General features: G+C 40.1%; 1 protein-coding gene across 1 annotated transcript in view; it reads left to right on the top strand.

Moving 5' to 3' along the window:
* The window catches only part of LOC119432839 (tyrosine-protein phosphatase 69D), a 106,485-nt gene that overhangs the window by 72,369 nt on the left and 16,800 nt on the right, over positions 1-17,316 (top strand). The window contains exons 10-24 of the mRNA XM_037699994.2: positions 580-688; positions 2,248-2,394; positions 4,850-5,130; positions 6,083-6,194; positions 7,197-7,228; positions 9,148-9,260; positions 9,497-9,587; positions 9,686-9,762; positions 10,767-10,901; positions 11,299-11,427; positions 12,289-12,443; positions 12,758-12,893; positions 13,546-13,695; positions 13,837-13,930; positions 15,407-15,483. Coding sequence (XP_037555922.1) covers positions 580-688; positions 2,248-2,394; positions 4,850-5,130; positions 6,083-6,194; positions 7,197-7,228; positions 9,148-9,260; positions 9,497-9,587; positions 9,686-9,762; positions 10,767-10,901; positions 11,299-11,427; positions 12,289-12,443; positions 12,758-12,893; positions 13,546-13,695; positions 13,837-13,930; positions 15,407-15,483 — 1,838 coding nt within the window. The remainder of the gene's footprint in view (positions 1-579; positions 689-2,247; positions 2,395-4,849; positions 5,131-6,082; positions 6,195-7,196; positions 7,229-9,147; positions 9,261-9,496; positions 9,588-9,685; positions 9,763-10,766; positions 10,902-11,298; positions 11,428-12,288; positions 12,444-12,757; positions 12,894-13,545; positions 13,696-13,836; positions 13,931-15,406; positions 15,484-17,316) is intronic.

Genomic DNA, 17,316 nt, shown 5'->3' with positions numbered 1-17,316 from the left:
GCGGTAGATTTTCGACTATGGCATTGCTCGAGGTAGCAGATTCGATTGCGACCGCGGCAGCCGCATTTTGATGGGAGCATATACAAGAACGCTCATGTAGTTGAATTTAGGGGCGCGCTGAGGAACCCCTGGGGGTCAAAATTAATCCAGAGTCTGCCACTACGCTGTGCCGGAAAATTTTATTGTGCTTTTGGCAACGTACAGCCCCATAATTCAATTAAAGTTTAACACTTCAGCCACAATGCGATGGGCTGTATGAGGCAATGACAATGCTAACCTTCTTGCACGTTATGAGCATTGAGCAATAGCGCACTACAGTGCCCCAAGCAAACATGTCTCGCTGTGTGTTCTGTGTACTACGCAGACAGAGCAGTGGTGCACACAAGGTAAAGATTAAAATCAACTCACCAATCTCGTATTGTACTAAATTGTACATTCACCGTCAACATCACTGCTAATTATTATCAATCTAAGCAAACAGCACAGAAAGCTTCGCTTACATCGCTTCCCACAGTGCATGGGATCTGCGTAATTTTTTGACAATTTAATGTATTTCCTACTATGATTCATCTGCCGCAGGCCCAGCACAACTGCCCAAGTTCAACCTTCAGAGAATGGAGCGTGAGAAGCGGCACAGGCAGCTCAAGCTTCACCTGAAACGAGTGTCAGAGAGGAATGGAAACATCCTGTAGGTATCATGTGTGTAGGAAAAGTTATCTTATGCCATACTACATTTTCTTTTAGCATTGCTGTGGCAAGTACGAACCCGTATGTACACTGTTGTGCAGTCCATGAAAGTGGACTACTCCAGCAAAAATGAAGGTACTGGTCAGCATTAGCACACTGAGGCTTTGCACAGCTCATGAAAATAAATGTGTGCAGTCTTACACAATCTGTATGTCCATGCATGCACGTAGCCAGGCATTTCTGAACCATGCAGCCACCACCAAATGCCACCCGCATACACCGGAACTTCAAGGAGCTGAGCTGTGTGCTCTGCACAGTAGTCGACGGGTCTGTGCAGTGACTGCAACGTGTGTGTAGGTCTTCTTAGCAAAATTCTCAACCATTACTGTCGAAGTACCCGAATAACTATAGAAATGATAATAAAAATAAGTTTTTTACAATTTTGATAGATGGGCTCACCAAAGCCACAAGCTGTCTTTTAGGGTGGAGTCCAGCAGCAGTAATAAGCTGTCTGAACGTGCAGTACATACTAATGAGAAAACCAACACAAATTTAATACGACAGTGTATATCACACCATAGGATTAACCTATTTACTACATATAGCTCACTGCATCGATCAACATACTTTAACTATTTCCGTACCGTGCCCATTGGGCACCGTCAGCCCTCCATCGATGGTTTGAAACCACTTTTGAGACCTTCCGCGCCGCTCACCGACATACTGCGCCACCGGATGTGAAAGAGGAGAAACTGTTTTTGTTGTCTAAGCAGTTCGCTGTTTTCCTGCCAGGTGGCGATTTTAAACACTTTCCGAAGCTTCGCGATCGTCAAAGCAGAACGCAAAAATGTCCGGCTCCGGAAACGGCACACGCACTTCGAGAGATCGCAGATATCGCGATTCTGCTGCCTCTGTGGCTGATCTTATCGATACATCGAATAGCGGCGAGTCAGAGGACGCTGACTTCTCATCGGACTTGTCTGAAAGCGACGACGACGTAAACCAACTAGGAACATCGGCGGCCGCAGCCCTGCACGCCCAAATGTAGTGCTTGCAGTTAAATTTTTGTAGTGGAATACCGGTTCAATGAAAAATTTTGATTTTTTCGGAGATAGTCCCTAATAGATGGCAATACATTTTGTATATCTCATAATTTTCGTAACATTCTTTTCTTAGGAGATACAAACGTGTCTTTACAAACTTTGTTCAATATTTGTGCACAATCTTGATTTAACAATTTATATCCTTTTTATGACATACATTTTGTTAATAAAACTTTTATGCGTGAAAAGTGCATTCATTTTGCTTTCTGTTTATGTATTACATTAAATATTGAGTGCAGTAGTTCCTTCAGAAAAAAACATCTGACGTAACATACAAGAAACACCTACTTTCCCCATGGTAGGGAAAGAGTTAAGGGTGAGTGCAGTATGTTGCGATTGACTTCATCTAGGCACAAAATATACATTTTATAGGAAACAATGCTTTTTGCTTTCGTAGCACATTTACCTTGTATAAGTTATACCTTGTATTGTATAACCGTTCATTGTGTCCTTTCAGGTGCTACAGAGTGATTGTGGTGAAGCTTGCCCGTGGAGAGACACTGGAGTCTCTGCCCAAGGACCAAAGGCAATTAAATATCACATCCTATCATGAGGTTCATCGTATAAGCAGCAATGGAGCTTACATTGCAGAGGCCATCAGCAGGTGTGAAGCACACAAACTTCTTTTTTGGTGTGGGCAGTACAGTAGCCACTTACAGTGCAATGTGGTTGTTTCAGAATTTACAACATGCTACTTTTCTTTTGAACCACAGGAGATAGAGCTATGTCTGTGGCTTTTGTGATATAGCAGAATATACCAGTTTGTTTTCAGTATGGAAATTTCTGCATAATGTAGAACCATAGGTTTATCTATGAAGGGGAAAAAAGGGATGTTCGTTAAAATGTTGAGAAAGATCAAGCAATACTGAAAGTTTCTCTTCACATCCACATTGTTAGAAATTTTGATAAATTGAACACTTTAGATAGCACTGTTTCTAATGAATCTGTTCCAAGAACATTTTTTGTGCCAAACCTGCATCATTCACATTTGTTTAGCAAAAGCATTATTCTTAACCAAAATTTGTCACTCGTATATATTGTCACGTAGTAGTGACGCTGAAGAAAACAGTCGTAAAACTGTGTACGACGAGACTGGTTGTTTATTGGGCGAACCTGTGCCCACAAAATCAATGTACACTCAAAGCACAACGATAGCGGCGAACACAGTCGGCGATCGTCGAAAATCTGATCAGCGGCGAAACGCGTCGGCTTTTATACCTGAGTCATCGAAGGTTCTAGATTAATCCCTGATGCCCGTGTGTCTTCCAGAAAGTTCTAGACAATTCGCGTCAGTCATGCAATCAGATAACAGAAGCGTCGGTGAAAACAGGCAATGGAAAGAAGCATCGATAACGTTCTAGAAACTTCCGATACAGGCGCGTCCTGCGCCGAGCGATAACGTTTAACATTTGTTAGCCGGTGGAAAGCGGCCACCGGTGAAAGATAAACATGTATACGTGTCAATATAGTTGTTGGCAGCCTAGAAATACAATTGTATAGTATTCATTCAAGCAGCCATAGAAAAGCCCAGTTTAACTGACTGCCATCTGATGCAACAGGGTGAACTACGGAAGGTAATGTCCTGGACTGTTACTATTATTTTTTCCCAAAAGCATCTATGTATTATCCTGATATTTATTGTTAGCCTAGTAAAATACTTATTGCAAAGCTAAAAGATAAATAGAATAACTCTTGAATAAGCCTTGGATATCTTGCTCTTCAATTAGTGAATCACCAACGTTATTATAGAGTGCATCATTGTCAGGCTTCTGCACCATTTATGAAAAGAACGAAGCACCAATATTTATTGTCCTTACAATTATTGTACAGTATAGACCACTTATAACGTAACCGCTTATAGTGCAGGACCAGATATAGTACAGTCTTTTCAGACTCCCGTTAATTTTCCTATAGCACTCCATGTATACGCATACCGCTTACAGTGCAGCCACGTCAGACAAAATACCAGTTGTAATGTGGCTTCCACGGGAAAATCTCGCTGACAAGGGCGGCAGGGAGCACGCTTCTCAACAAGATGCATGCTGCCGGCCGGCGTATTTATTATTCAATGCAATCAAACTCTCGTTAATTCGGACTTATTTGGCCACACATCAGTTAATTCGGACTACTTTCGGGGCTCGGTAAGCGAGGAGCGCCGCAAATGTTCGACACAAAAGAGCAAGAACGGCGCTAGCGTCCAACCAAAACGAAGCGACGGAGTCCGCATCGCCACAGCCATGAGTTGAAATCGTACGTGAATGACAGCAGCGCCAGAACGCTTCGAGCCTCTTTATGTCTTTAAAGCCTGTATTCTTGCATTTACCGCCGCGCATAATATCGCGTTAGCACCGGGCTTTCGTAACTGCGTAGTCGTCATCCACGATCGCGTCGATAGCGGCCGCGGTTTTCTCAGCAGCGGTTGCGGCAAACAGTAGTTTCGTTTTTACTCGGTACGCGCATCGGCCGCGTGCCTAAAAAAACTGCGTAGTCACTATGGATGATCGCATAGATAGCGACCGCGGTTTCGACTGCAGTCTTTGCAGCGAATGGTAGTTAATTCATCCAGACTCGGTGCATGCGTCGGGCGCGTGCATTCAACACAGCAAAGTCGCCGTTTATAACCGCGTCGATAACAGTCACGGTTTTTTCCGCAGCGGTTGAGGCAAACAGTTTCGTTTTGACTCGGTGCAAAGCTGTCGAGTTTGAAGAGCACCGGCTACATTGTGATTATGTTTTCGCCAGCGCACTGGCGAAAACGTAATCGCGATGTGCGCGTGATAGTACAAAGCATGTCTACATGCTTGGTCTACATGTTTTGCATATGTGCAGGGCTTGAAAATCGTTATTTTGTTGATAGTGCGGTACCGCTTATAGTACAGATATTCGCGACTCCGGCGACTTACGTTATAAGCGGTCTACACTGTACAAACACTGGCATGGTACCCTTGAATCAGACTTACCAACAGACCACTTTGTAGTTGCCACCTGTAGCAATAGAGTGCAGTGTTTCTGGGACCAAGCCATTGTGTAACATTTATTCATTACGTTTTGTCTCGCAGTGAAGACTTTGTGGAAGAGGTGATCCTCGGTGATGAAAGGAATCATGTGTGCTCTGCGGATTCTATGCGGAGTTCAACAGAAGACTCGCGCATGAACAGAAGAGCTGCCGATGCACTCAACATTACTGAGCCGTCTACACCTGCTGTTGACGTTGAATATGTGCGCGATGGTGCGCTTGCGGCCAACACAAACTACACTGGCTTTGTTCAAGTACATGTTCGGGGTTCGAATGGATCATTGCTCTCTCAGCAGAGTCCTTATTTTGCTCCAGTGGAAACAGGTAGGTTTATGTGACAATTTATATCAGAATGTAATAGGTAGAAGTCACCCTAAATATGCATAGTTGTTGGTTTTCAACTACAAATTTTTTTCCATATTCTCTTTTCGATATCAAGGGGAAACTTACTTTTCACTTTTTAACACCCAGACAGAATTGAAACTGGCTTAGTTTTTGGAAAACAAACATTGTGGTGTAAAAAAATTTGCCCTTACTCACTGTAACCCAACCTCCCTTACCTATACTATAGTATTATGGCAAAGTGATAAGGCTATCAATTAGCTGCCTGAGGCTAAATTGTCGGACATATCAGAGCAATGAAAGCATTCAGCTGATTTAATTTTGCATGAATTTTTAAGGGGCACCCAATATTGAAGCGCAGAAATTTGCATTCGTTAAGCAGCCAACTACAGCTAGTTAGAACAATTCTCTACCATCTGAGATAACCAGGACTGGTACTTATGAATATTGTGTAAATAAAAGGGCAATGCAAGAGACAATGATGCAGGTGTAGCTTACAACTGAGTTTATTTGCAGTACATCATGCACATAAATGTACTTCATCAAATATGCATGCACTACTAACCTTATTTTATAGTACTCCTATTCATCATCCCCTCCCCCAACCAAATTAAAGGTAACATTCGGAATACCGAGCACACATATTTGACAGAGTATATGCTCTTGATGTACTGCTAATGAAAACGGTTGTGACCATGTGCCTACATGCATTGTCATCTTTCTTGTATTAACCTTTTATTTTGTATACTAGCTATTCATGAATGACCAAGAGCCAACTTGCCATTTGAGCCCAATATTAATCAAGTCAATGCTTGTTCAATGTCGTTTTGCCATTAACAGTTATTCAGTTAACACTGCCCTTATTAATCTTGGCCACAAGTAAAGAAATGTCCACTTAGGTGCAAGCGTTCTTATGCTTATTTCCTCTACACAGGCACTGATCGCAACACTATTACTGCCGAAAGCCCTGCTGCAATTGTGTTTGGAGTGATATGTGGCCTTGTCCTTGTGGCTTTGATGATGGTCATCATTGTGTGCATCATGAAGTAAGATACCACCACTACTCAATCACTCAATCAAAAATTGTTTTTATTTAAAACTGTTCAAGAAATGAGTACAAAATACAGTGTAATCTTGTTGATATGATCCTGCGTAATATGTTTTTCAGGATAACGCGTATTTTCATTATAGACGATTTTTTCTTATATACGATTATTTTCGAATAATACGATTTTTGGGTGATAGGTTTTATATTCCGGTTCCCATGAAGATTGTATCAATGAGATTCCACTGTACTTGGACCAATAGCCTTTGCGGCTAGAACCTGGTCCAATACAGAAAATACATATAGGTCAACCATTCACATGTTTGCTCGGTTAGTAAAAACAAACATTGTTTAAATGATCAACCAATAATTGACTGAAGAAGAGCTATGAAATTTCAGTATACAAGTAGAAGCATTTGCATGCAAGGTAAAAGTTTCTGGTAACATTTATTTTCACAGGCACAGCGTTCCAAGTTATTTTCCCAAATATCAGATAACTTGAATAATTGTTCACCGTACATATTGCTGCTGTGCACTGTACACCTGCTGTAACCTTTGAGGAATTTGTCTCAACTATGGGCCTCCTAATTTGTTCTATTGTTTGTTCTATGGTAAATTGTTCTATTTTAAAAAGCTGTAACTTTCACACCAGCAAAAGAGAATTTTTTGTACTTGACACCTCAGTGGTTGCTGAAACACTCTGTGTTTTCTTAGAAACAAGTCATACCGCTTTGTACTTTTTAGCTACATAGCATTTTACTGCCTGTAATTTCAGCTGTGTGCATCATTTTTGAATTATGCAACCACTCATGCTTTTGGACCCCTTCCTTCAACTAATGTCGCTGTGAAACCAAAGTTTACCTAGAGGGTTCCTTGAACAAGCTCTACAAACTGTCTTTGATACTTTGATGATGAAGATGTTCAATATTGTTGTATGACCTCATATTACCATAGCCATTCTCGAGGGCCACAGTCGCACTTATCTTTCTGTTCTTCTCCTTAGGAAGAAAAATGGCCAGCTGTATGAGGACCAAGGTGAGCGGCTGGGTCTGACCGCTTTTCTTCGGAGAACCATTCAGAAGAATGGCCATGTTCCCCGGGCGAAAAGTGAACACATGCTCTTTGCTAAGCATGATCTGGCTTTCTCTATAGTAGCTTTGGCTGTGGCTGTTGTTCTTGCATGCAAGCATGGCTTTCCTGCATTGGATACTTGCATGTTGCGCAGTCCACTCACAATGAACTGAAAACAAGCCTGCATTTCAATATTTTGTTCTTCTGGAATGTAGAAGAATGAAGACCATTTGGCTACAGATAAATTGTGTGTTAAAATGATGATAAAGTGTGATGAAACAAGTACATACTAGAAGTTCTGGCAAATATATATATATATATATATATATGAAGGAAGTATTTCTTAAGATCCGGTGTTTAATAAGGTAAAAGAAGTGCAGGAGCGCGTAGAAAAGCAAAAACATTTTAATTCGTTCCGTCCGGGTTTTGGCCGGGGTCTGGCCTTGATGAAGGCTAAACCCCGTCGAAATTAAAATCTTATTGCTTTTCTATGTGCACCCGTACTTCTTTTACTTTACATATATAATACACATACATACACACACACACATGTACTAATAACCTACATCTTTCTTAGTTGCTAAGTTGCTAAAGGTTTAGCAAGCTGTGCTCTTCAAAGCCGTAAAAAGCAAGGGATATAAACTATATTCTAGTGTTAAAAACATGGTTGCCAACATCAACTAATCTTGACTACAACCAACATTAGCATTTACATTTATACAGTTTTAGAACACTAGCAACCATTACACAAGCATTAGCATTTCAGTACTATGATTTAAGGATGGTCACCTGCACATCAGTATAATCTATTCTTGCTAGCTCTAATTTTTTCCTTTTTTGCATTGGTTATACAGGTATATTTTTTTGTCTTAATGTTCACTTCAAAGCAAGGCTCTCTTATTTTTTTAGCATGTTGCTACTAATAAGTATAGCTTTGTCTTCAATACTTATTCTAACAATCTTCTCCCTGTGCATTTTCATGCTTAATGAACTATCACATTTCTGCTGCACATTACACTAAAATCATAGAATAAATTATATATTCTGGATTGCAATATTGTAGCCCAAGGTCTTGTTATCTTTACAAGGTAGTATTGACTCCTAGTGACTGCATAGTACTGTAGCAAAGACTGACTTATAACGTGCTTGTTAGTATTGCATATTGCTTTACTTATATGCTGAGGTTTTTTTCATTGGCCCTTGTATACGTTTTGTTTATGAAATGTAAACAGTTCTAGTTTGCTAGATATTGCCATCATTTCTTAAAATTGTTGCATTACCTTTTTAATGGTGGAATAAAATGATTCTTTCTGCATGCATGATTTTTCACACAATGGACAAACTGCCTGCGTTATTGAGACACACACACTGGCTTCATTAGTTTGTAGAGGTCTTGACCAGTAATGATAATGACCGCTATAAAGCATTATAAAAATTTGTAGCACAGAAACAGAAAGAATGGCAGAAAAGGGGACACAAAAACACCTCTATGCTGTTTTCCTTCCTGCCCGCTTTTGTGTTTCTGTTGGACAAATTTCTGTAGTGCCCACCAATAAGCCCTTGTATCTGCCCTTCTGTTATGATTCATCACTATGCCATCTTGCTGCCCACTTGTCCTTACAGTACATGATTTTAGTCTTCACGCTTTCTCTGGCTACAAAAAGGATTTTCACATATGATCAGCAAGTTAATCTTGCATGTACTGAAAATGTGTTCTGCCATTTGCACCTTCATTGCATGCGACTATTGAAAAGGCTAATGTTAAGTGGCACGCAAACAGTTTAATTAAATTTTGTGGTACAGTCAGCCCATAGGAGTAGCAAAGATTGGGTAGGGTATTGGAAAGAGGTTGCACAAAGAATTGAAATGCATTGTAATTTCAGGAGGCAGTTTTGTGAACTCTCCGAACTCGATCCCCATCTCGGCGGACAACTTGCCAACTGCCTTTGTGAAGCGTCACTGTGACAGCGATTTACTCTTTCAAAGTGAATTTGAGGTTTGTATCAACAAGCTTTTTTTTTTTTTTTGCATGCTGTGCTTCAGCTCGGACAAACGTATCAGCCATTATTACTGATAGCCATATGTCGGGGAGAAACGGTGGGTCTTTTTGTGCAGCTGGTCATTCTCCATTTTAATGCCTCTAGCTGATAAATCGCAACAATGTTTTGCACTTGCATTTTATGTTAGTGTATGTTGCTCAAGAAATGCATATGCGTCTAACTGTCTCTACAGATGTTGCCTGAGAAGTTCAAGGACAGGACAACATATGCATCCGATGCCCCAGAAAATATGCACAAGAATCGCTACCCAGACATCAAGGCTTGTGAGTGCTTGCCCGGATTGACTGCATCTGAATCTGATGCGACTGTTGATCTGCATGCCATAGAGTGCACCTCAACTTATACAGTTGTCCTCTTGCAGTTGACCAAACAAGGGTCAAGCTGTCCACCATTGACGGCATTCCTGGCTCTGACTACATCAACGCAAATTTTGTTGAGGTAACACAGCACCATTCAAGGCACCGAGTTAGCTGGGCATTGCTCTAATAATTCTTAAAGGACAGAAGTGGCAGAGCAGTACAATGGAACAAGCATTGTTAGTTAATAAACTTTGTTGTGTTTTATGTGAAAACCTGGTTATATGGTAGCACAATTCATTAATAATTTGTTTAGGTCAGTTTATAGTAGCTTCTAATATGATTTCACAGCTAGTACAGGTTTCTGGGCTTTTGACTAAATCATGTTTTACAAATAAAACACATGAATTATGCAAGTGAAGTGCTCATGTTTAACAGGAGGCCTTCTGAAGAAAATAAAATGACAAAGTACTAAGCAAGAACAAGAGGCCTAGAACATTGTTAAAGTTGACGGTAACAGTGAACTGCTGTGCAAATGGTATGCAAAATTATGTCTGATAAAGATTGATGATGACCTTCGGTTGTAATGTAGCCAAATAAATTAACTGTAGCTGAATTCATTGCATGAATTTCAAGGTTACGTGACTAAATATACTTTTGGCTTGTTGTGAAATGAACGTTGATGGTGGCACTATTTGATCACACTATTAAATTTGAAAATGAAGTTCAAAGGATCCGATGTAATGTGTAGCAAATGCAAGTTCAACTAATATTTCTACTCGGCACCGGTGAAAAAGAAAGTTAAACCTTGTTTTCAGAAGGGTGTTCTTTTATACTGCTCTGATATGTTTAGGTCTGCCATATATTATCTGTTTTGATTCATATGGTTCTAACAAATAAATAAATCAAGCCCCCTGAAATCCTCTTATTCTTCATATGTATAATATGCGCACACGTCCGCCCCACACTGTGCAGATGTTTCATGTGATCTGTACATTAGTGCAATGTTTTGAACAAATTATTGTAAGCAGTCCCATCAGTGATATTTGGTGTGATATTCATTGGGATGTGCGGCTAGTAAGAGTGCATTATGATTTGTGTGCTGATGCTCCTTGACATTTCATGTTTCCTGCTTTATTTCAACAGGGTTTCGGTGGAAAGAAGACCTTCATCTGTGCACAAGGTCCGCTGGATCGGACTGTGACAGACTTCTGGAGGATGATCTGGGAGCACCGAGTCTCAGTTATAGTGATGCTAACTGGAATTGAAGAAAATGGCAAGGTAGCCTATCTTTCTTAAAACGTCCTTTAGACATATGCTCTTCTGACTAAATGCTTATTGTATTATTTCTTTACTTCGTGTACTTAATGACCTCTGTGAAGTTATGCTTGTCATAATGGCTATATCTTGCAGCTAATACTAGCAGAATACTTTGGCATCTTTTTTATTGGGAAGTTTCTATTGTGTGTTCCACCATGTGGACCATGGTGAAGTTAAGAAGTTGTAACCAGTTACTGATTTTCAAAAACAATTTTTCAATGTTGCTATGACAATTTTACTGTTGCTCATGGCATAATTTAGTTGATGTGATTTCCATAATGGGCTGTAATTCATCTGTATGTTGTCTTTGAATACAGATTTCTTCAATGTTCTGTTTCTTTTTTGTCTCCCAATATAGATAAAGTGTGCCCAGTACTGGTCTGATGAAGGTGTAAAAGAAATTGAAAAGCAGTATACTGTCAGAGTTGTCACAGCAAAGAGATATTCGGATTATGTTGTGCGACGGTTCTTTGTTGAGCACACTCAGGTATGCACCTTTCTTTAACTTTTGCTATACACTCATTTGTTTGACTGCAGAATCTGTTTGCTGTCCAACTTTTGTTGCAAACTGAAATAAACTAGGTACTTATGCTCTCCAGTCCACCCATGTTTGTGTGAAATTCTATAATAACGTGCAGAATTGTAAAAATTCTACACACATATTTTCATTAGTTCAGGCATTACATGCTACATTAGCCAGTTTAACAAGCCTAGAAGTATGAAGCCATTTAGGATGGCTCACATTTAGAGACATTTTAGAGCTGCATTTAAACAAATTAGAGTAACTAAATAGTACTGTGAGAACTGCACACTTAGTCAAACGAAGTCTCTATATAGTTAAACTTGGCCACTCATACAAAATAGGATGATTACTCCTTTCACTGACCTTTCTGTACAGCCTCTTTATCAAAGCATGAAATTGCTTAGCACTGAGCTTTCTGCGTAAATTGAAGAATTTCATGAGTCTGTTCAAAGCAATTCTGTCAGGCCCTTGTCGTGCAGTGCAATTTCCACGGACTTCAAGCACAGGCAACAAATGGTCTTATCACAAAGTGGCTCAGCTTGCCAGAATATGTCATCACTTTTGTATCTTCACATGTGTATGCATAGATTACTGCTTGATGTTGCTTGCAGTTGAATTTGTTAATCATTCATGTTGTGATTTTGCTATTTGATTTAAATCCTTTGGCCACATGAGAAGCACAGCACTGTTATCACTTTTGCCAATAAAATATCAAGAGACTGCAGGCCTGTCATGCTAAGGCAACCCTTTCCCCTGTGATTTTCTGGACAGAGTGGCAAGTCCAGTCTGTTCTGAGTGGTGAGCTTTCTTTCTTATTTGAACCAGGACGGCATCACTGAGGAGCGAGAGATCTTGCAATTTCACTTCACCATGTGGAAGGACTTCCTGGCACCTGACCAACCTTCATGGCTGCTACGATTCATCAAGCGTGTCAATGAGCATTACGTCTCTGATAGAGGGCCCCTGCTTGTTCATTGCAGGTACTTGCAGCACATTTCCCTTGCCGAAAACATAGGTTTGAGTCAATTAAGGTGTTCACCCATGGGTTAACATAAATAATGACTGATCTTGCGAGCGTTTGAGTTGAATGCCCCACACTAATTGATTAGCTATCAATAGCATTTGTGAAAGATCACTTGTTTATTGGCATATTAACCTTTTGGTTTTGATAAAACTGGCCCCTTTTCAATTTGAGCAGATCTAGCCTGAAGCAGTATTGTTCATTTAGTGCCCCTTGACGACAGTGGTGTAGTCACCTTTATTAGTCATTGTTAAGCCTTGTTTGTTTCTGCAGTGCTGGTGTAGGCAGGACAGGAACATTTGTGGCCATCGACTCGCTGCTGGAGGAGCTGGAAAAGACCGAAGAAGTGGATATCTTCAGTTGGGTAGCCAGTCTTCGCAAGCAGCGCAATTTCCTTGTTCAGTCACTGGTACGCAAACCTTGTTTGACTGGCTCTATACCTTGTGGCACAGTTAATTCTGGTGTGTCCTGCAAGCCATAAGCATCATTGCATAAACAAAACATGAACTGCACAAATTCAATGAAAAAAAAAACTGAGCATGCATACTCATCAAAAGTCAGCTCCTTTTCCCCTTTTATGATTGTACTGTGGCTCACCTGTTCAATATTTTACTTGTGCAAGAACTGATCGATTTCTGTTGAAATTTTTACTGCAAGAAAGTCAATTGGGAGAGTAGCCATTAAAAATTTGTTTTTGCTTCCTGGAATAAGGGACCCTCCCACCTCGACTGACAAGTCACTGCTTCAAATAAAGGTTTATTCATTCATTCATTGCTGACATAGCCTGGTGTGCTTTTAACTAAAATAATCTAAGAATTGCATCAAAATACCGAATATATTGTTAAATAAGAAGATTAATATTCTGAATTGTTGGAACCAGACACCTTTGAAGAGCCTTGTGTGTGTGTGCACACGAGATGATTGAAGTGAGTGACAACAAGAAATTAACTATATCATTGAACTGATGAAGCCTGTCGAAAAACAACAGGGCAGCAGTGATTGATCTTTGCAACAGTGAACCGAATTCTGAATGAGGCTGCATATCTCTCTGCCTTTTTCAGAAGCAGTATATTTTTATTTACCGTGCTCTTTTGGAGCATGCACAGTTTGGTGACACAGAAATTGAGATCCAGCACCTTAGGGACCACTATCTTCAGTTGAAAGAGAAATTGGGAAACTCGGAAAAGTCTGGAATGGTTCTGGAGTTTGAGGTAAACTGCAAGGGAATTCTTTTCCTCTTTTAACGATGATCTTTTTTGTTTGTTTGTTTGCTTGCTTGCTTGCTTGCTTGCCTGCTTCTTATATTTAAAACCTCCCTTGATATGAACTTTTGCTCATTATTTCTCCCTCAGAAACTGGGTGATGTTATTGAAGACCCCAAGACATGCTGCGTGGGAATGATGGACATGAATGTAGCAAAGAACAGATATGACTTCATTGTACCTTGTGAGTTCAACATTGCTTGATAATGTTACACTCTAACCCTGATGTAAAAAATTTTTCTATTTAAAAAACTTTCATTCACCAGAGCACTTCCGTTGAGTATTACACATTCATTAAGTACGTATGTGTGTGAGCATGCAGAATCTGTGGTAGCCTTCTTGAGACTAACGAAAATGCATTTGCTGTGCCTTTTACATACCGGTTCAGAAACTTAGCACCTGCAATCCGCACTGCGTTTGTGTTGTACACCCTTGCAATTGTTTAACAATATTATGTGAGCATCAACCAGACGGCATGTCAGCGCGGCCTTGTAGCGGCGAGGGACGGTTGGATTTGCAACTCTATGTGCGGTTGTGCAAGGTGAATTCTAGTTCTAACGTATTCTGCTGAGCTGTTCACTTCAGGAGTGCCCTTCAGCGCTACAAGGCCACTGAAACGCCGTGCGGTCGAAGCTCGCATGATATTGTTAAAAAATTGCAAGGGTGTACCTGCTTCTGCACTTCAGTGGTGTCTTTACATAGAATGTTGTGCCCAACACAATTATGGTTGTGGTCTAAAGACCTTGCAACACATCAGAAAAAGGAAGAGAATTTTTTCATGCAATTGATGCTTGCTGGTAGTGGAGATGTGACACTTTTGTGCAGGTTGGCATGTTTCCACGTAATCACGCCTGCCTGCTGGAACTGAAGAAAAAACACACAATGAGCATGTATCTGGAGATTGATCAACTTAGCAGCTTCTTAAGATGGCTTGCTGAATTCCACAGTGTGCATCAATTGCCTCTGTACATGCTCTTTTAGGTTTAGCATTACAACACAGATTTCATCTGTATGCTGAATTTACTGGACGCATACTTACAGATGCAACAAAAATGCCTGTTCTAATATTATCATTGCTCGTCACACACATCAAGGCCCATATTATCTCACAATAAGTAATTCCAGAGCTACGATCACACTGTGGCAAAGCATCTCCTGTGGTTCTCCAAATTTAAACATACATTGCAAAGATGGCCATCTGATTACTAATTATGCTCAATAAGAACATGTTAGACATTCTGGAAGCAGACAAACTTATTGGCACAGCTAAAACCTGATGACTATGACAGCGATAAATCCTTGGCTGAGCAAAATTTTCTGCTACAAGTACAATTTCATTAAATTGAGGGTTAAATGCATTTGTACTCCCCTTGACAATGGGATGAACACAGCACAAATTTTTTCAGCATAGTACCAAGTGCATTCTCGTGGTTATCAATGCATGTGTTGTAATCTGTACTCTGAAAGCAAAGTGTACAGTATAGAAAAAAGAAAAGGCCGGTTATTTAGACTTCTTTAGACTTATTTAGAAAAGGTGCACATTTGAGTCATGATTTACTTGTCATTTCAATGTTGTGACTTCAACGTCACCAACACTGAGTTCTTTGCAAACCTCTAGCAGGGTGTAATGTAAATGCCAAATCATGTTTTTCTTCTCTAGATGATTGCAACAGAGTAATTTTACCCGTGTCACCTTCACGAGACCACTCATCCTACATCAATGCCTCATTTGTGCAGGTAAACACTAAATATTTGCTCTTGCTCTTATTATTTTTTTATTCACTGCCATTGTGTTTGCCATGCAACATGTAATTCCTATGTAACAGCGGCTTAATTGTGTTGAAGTTTTCGTAGCAAAATTTGTTTAAATATTTTTATCATACAGAGTTATTACTGTGTGCCAAATAGTCTTATGACTACCATTAGAGAGAAATTGGTACAACAGGCATTAGGTGTAGACTTCATTGTAGTGTTATTCCTTAAAAAATTGTTGACACCTGACCGTCTTCTTTTCAGTTTTTGTGAGCTCTGACCAACAGTTTGCTGTTTCTTTTTCAATACCTTGCTAATTAACAGTAAGATATTTTATGAAAAAGCTTCCCTCATGCTGCAGTTGAATCTTGATATAACGATCATATATATAAGCAGTGGTATCGCTCGAGGGGGGGGGGGGGTACAGCTGGGTTGTGAAAGGGGGGAGGGTGAAATAGCAAAGAATTATTTGTTCAAAGCAGCGAAAAGGCACCGAGCACCTTTCGCCGAGTGTAATAGTGGCACTGTGCACTTACTACAAAAAAACAAAAGAATGTAAACTTGTAGGAGGTGTGCCCTTAGCAAATCTTAATGACTTAGGGTGCTTTAGAACATGGAGTTAATATGAAATATGCATTAGAGATGTCTCCCCTGGGATGTAAATAAAATGTTTCACAGATACACCTGCATAGCGCTCGTAGTAACTGCTGCAGAAATACTTCCCCACCAGGGCCAACTGTGCTAGTGGATAGCGCGAGATTAGCATAAATTCATGCTTTAATTTTCTTACAAAAGCTCCTTTAAAATACCACACATTCTACTGAGACAGTATTCTTCTTTGCCTAGTTGCCTACTATTTCTGGCTCGTCTGCATTTTCCTCTTATCAAGTTTCCTCCTTCCGAGGTGCTTCGTTCAACTTCACTTTAAAAATGCAGATAATCTATTCTTGTATATACCTAAGCGGCTACGTATGCAATGCGCATCACATGTGGCTATGCACACACTGTGCATACTCATGCATGCACATATTGCTATGGGTCTTTCTACATGCTCAAAGTTTTCATTTCTTGTGTTCTGTGTGCACGTTTATATTTTTAATGTTAATCTGGACATTCATCTGATGAACCCTATTTGTTCTGTCCATTTTTTGAGAAGTGTTCTTTTTTGAAATCAAAAATATTTGCACACTCCTGCTTTTCTTGTTAATACAAAATAAAAACGTAAATATGCACTTTCGATCTGATGTCGCGCTGAATTGGTAGTTATATGGTGCAATTATTATTTCGGACCTTTTAAAAAGAAATAAAAATAATTTTTCGTCAGCTACAGAAAAGAAAAATTGTGCTTCATTGCTTGAAACAATAGGGCAGGGTGGGGGGGGGTGGGGGGGTTGTCACAGCAGTCCACCGCCCCTGGTACCACTGACCCTAGTGACGCCGCTGGATATAAGAAGTCATCGGATGTAACGAAGTAAATCTAGAAATGTTTGTGACGGATATCAAAGACAAGGAAGAACTGTGGGAGGCCATGGTGTCTTGTCCAGGCCTAGATGACCAGCGAAAGCTGGTGGACCAGGCCAGGGTGGTAGTGAGAGCCCACGGATTTCTGGAATGAGGAAGCTACTCATCTGAGGGTGAAGAGAGATCTCTTTCTCGCTAGTTCACAAATAAACGTTTATTTCTCTCGCTTTCTAATCGATATCAACGACTAACAAATATATGTTTATAATAAATATTGGATATAATGAAGGTATTTTCATGCCGGATGCAACTTCGTTATAATTAGTTTCGATTTTAGTAGCAAGACCGTCGAGAAAA

Source organism: Dermacentor silvarum, chromosome 11 (assembly GCF_013339745.2).
Source record: "Dermacentor silvarum isolate Dsil-2018 chromosome 11, BIME_Dsil_1.4, whole genome shotgun sequence".
NCBI classification, from domain to species: Eukaryota; Metazoa; Arthropoda; class Arachnida; order Ixodida; family Ixodidae; genus Dermacentor; species Dermacentor silvarum.
Note: the sequence above shows the minus strand (reverse complement) of the source record. Positions and strands in the feature narration are given on the sequence as shown.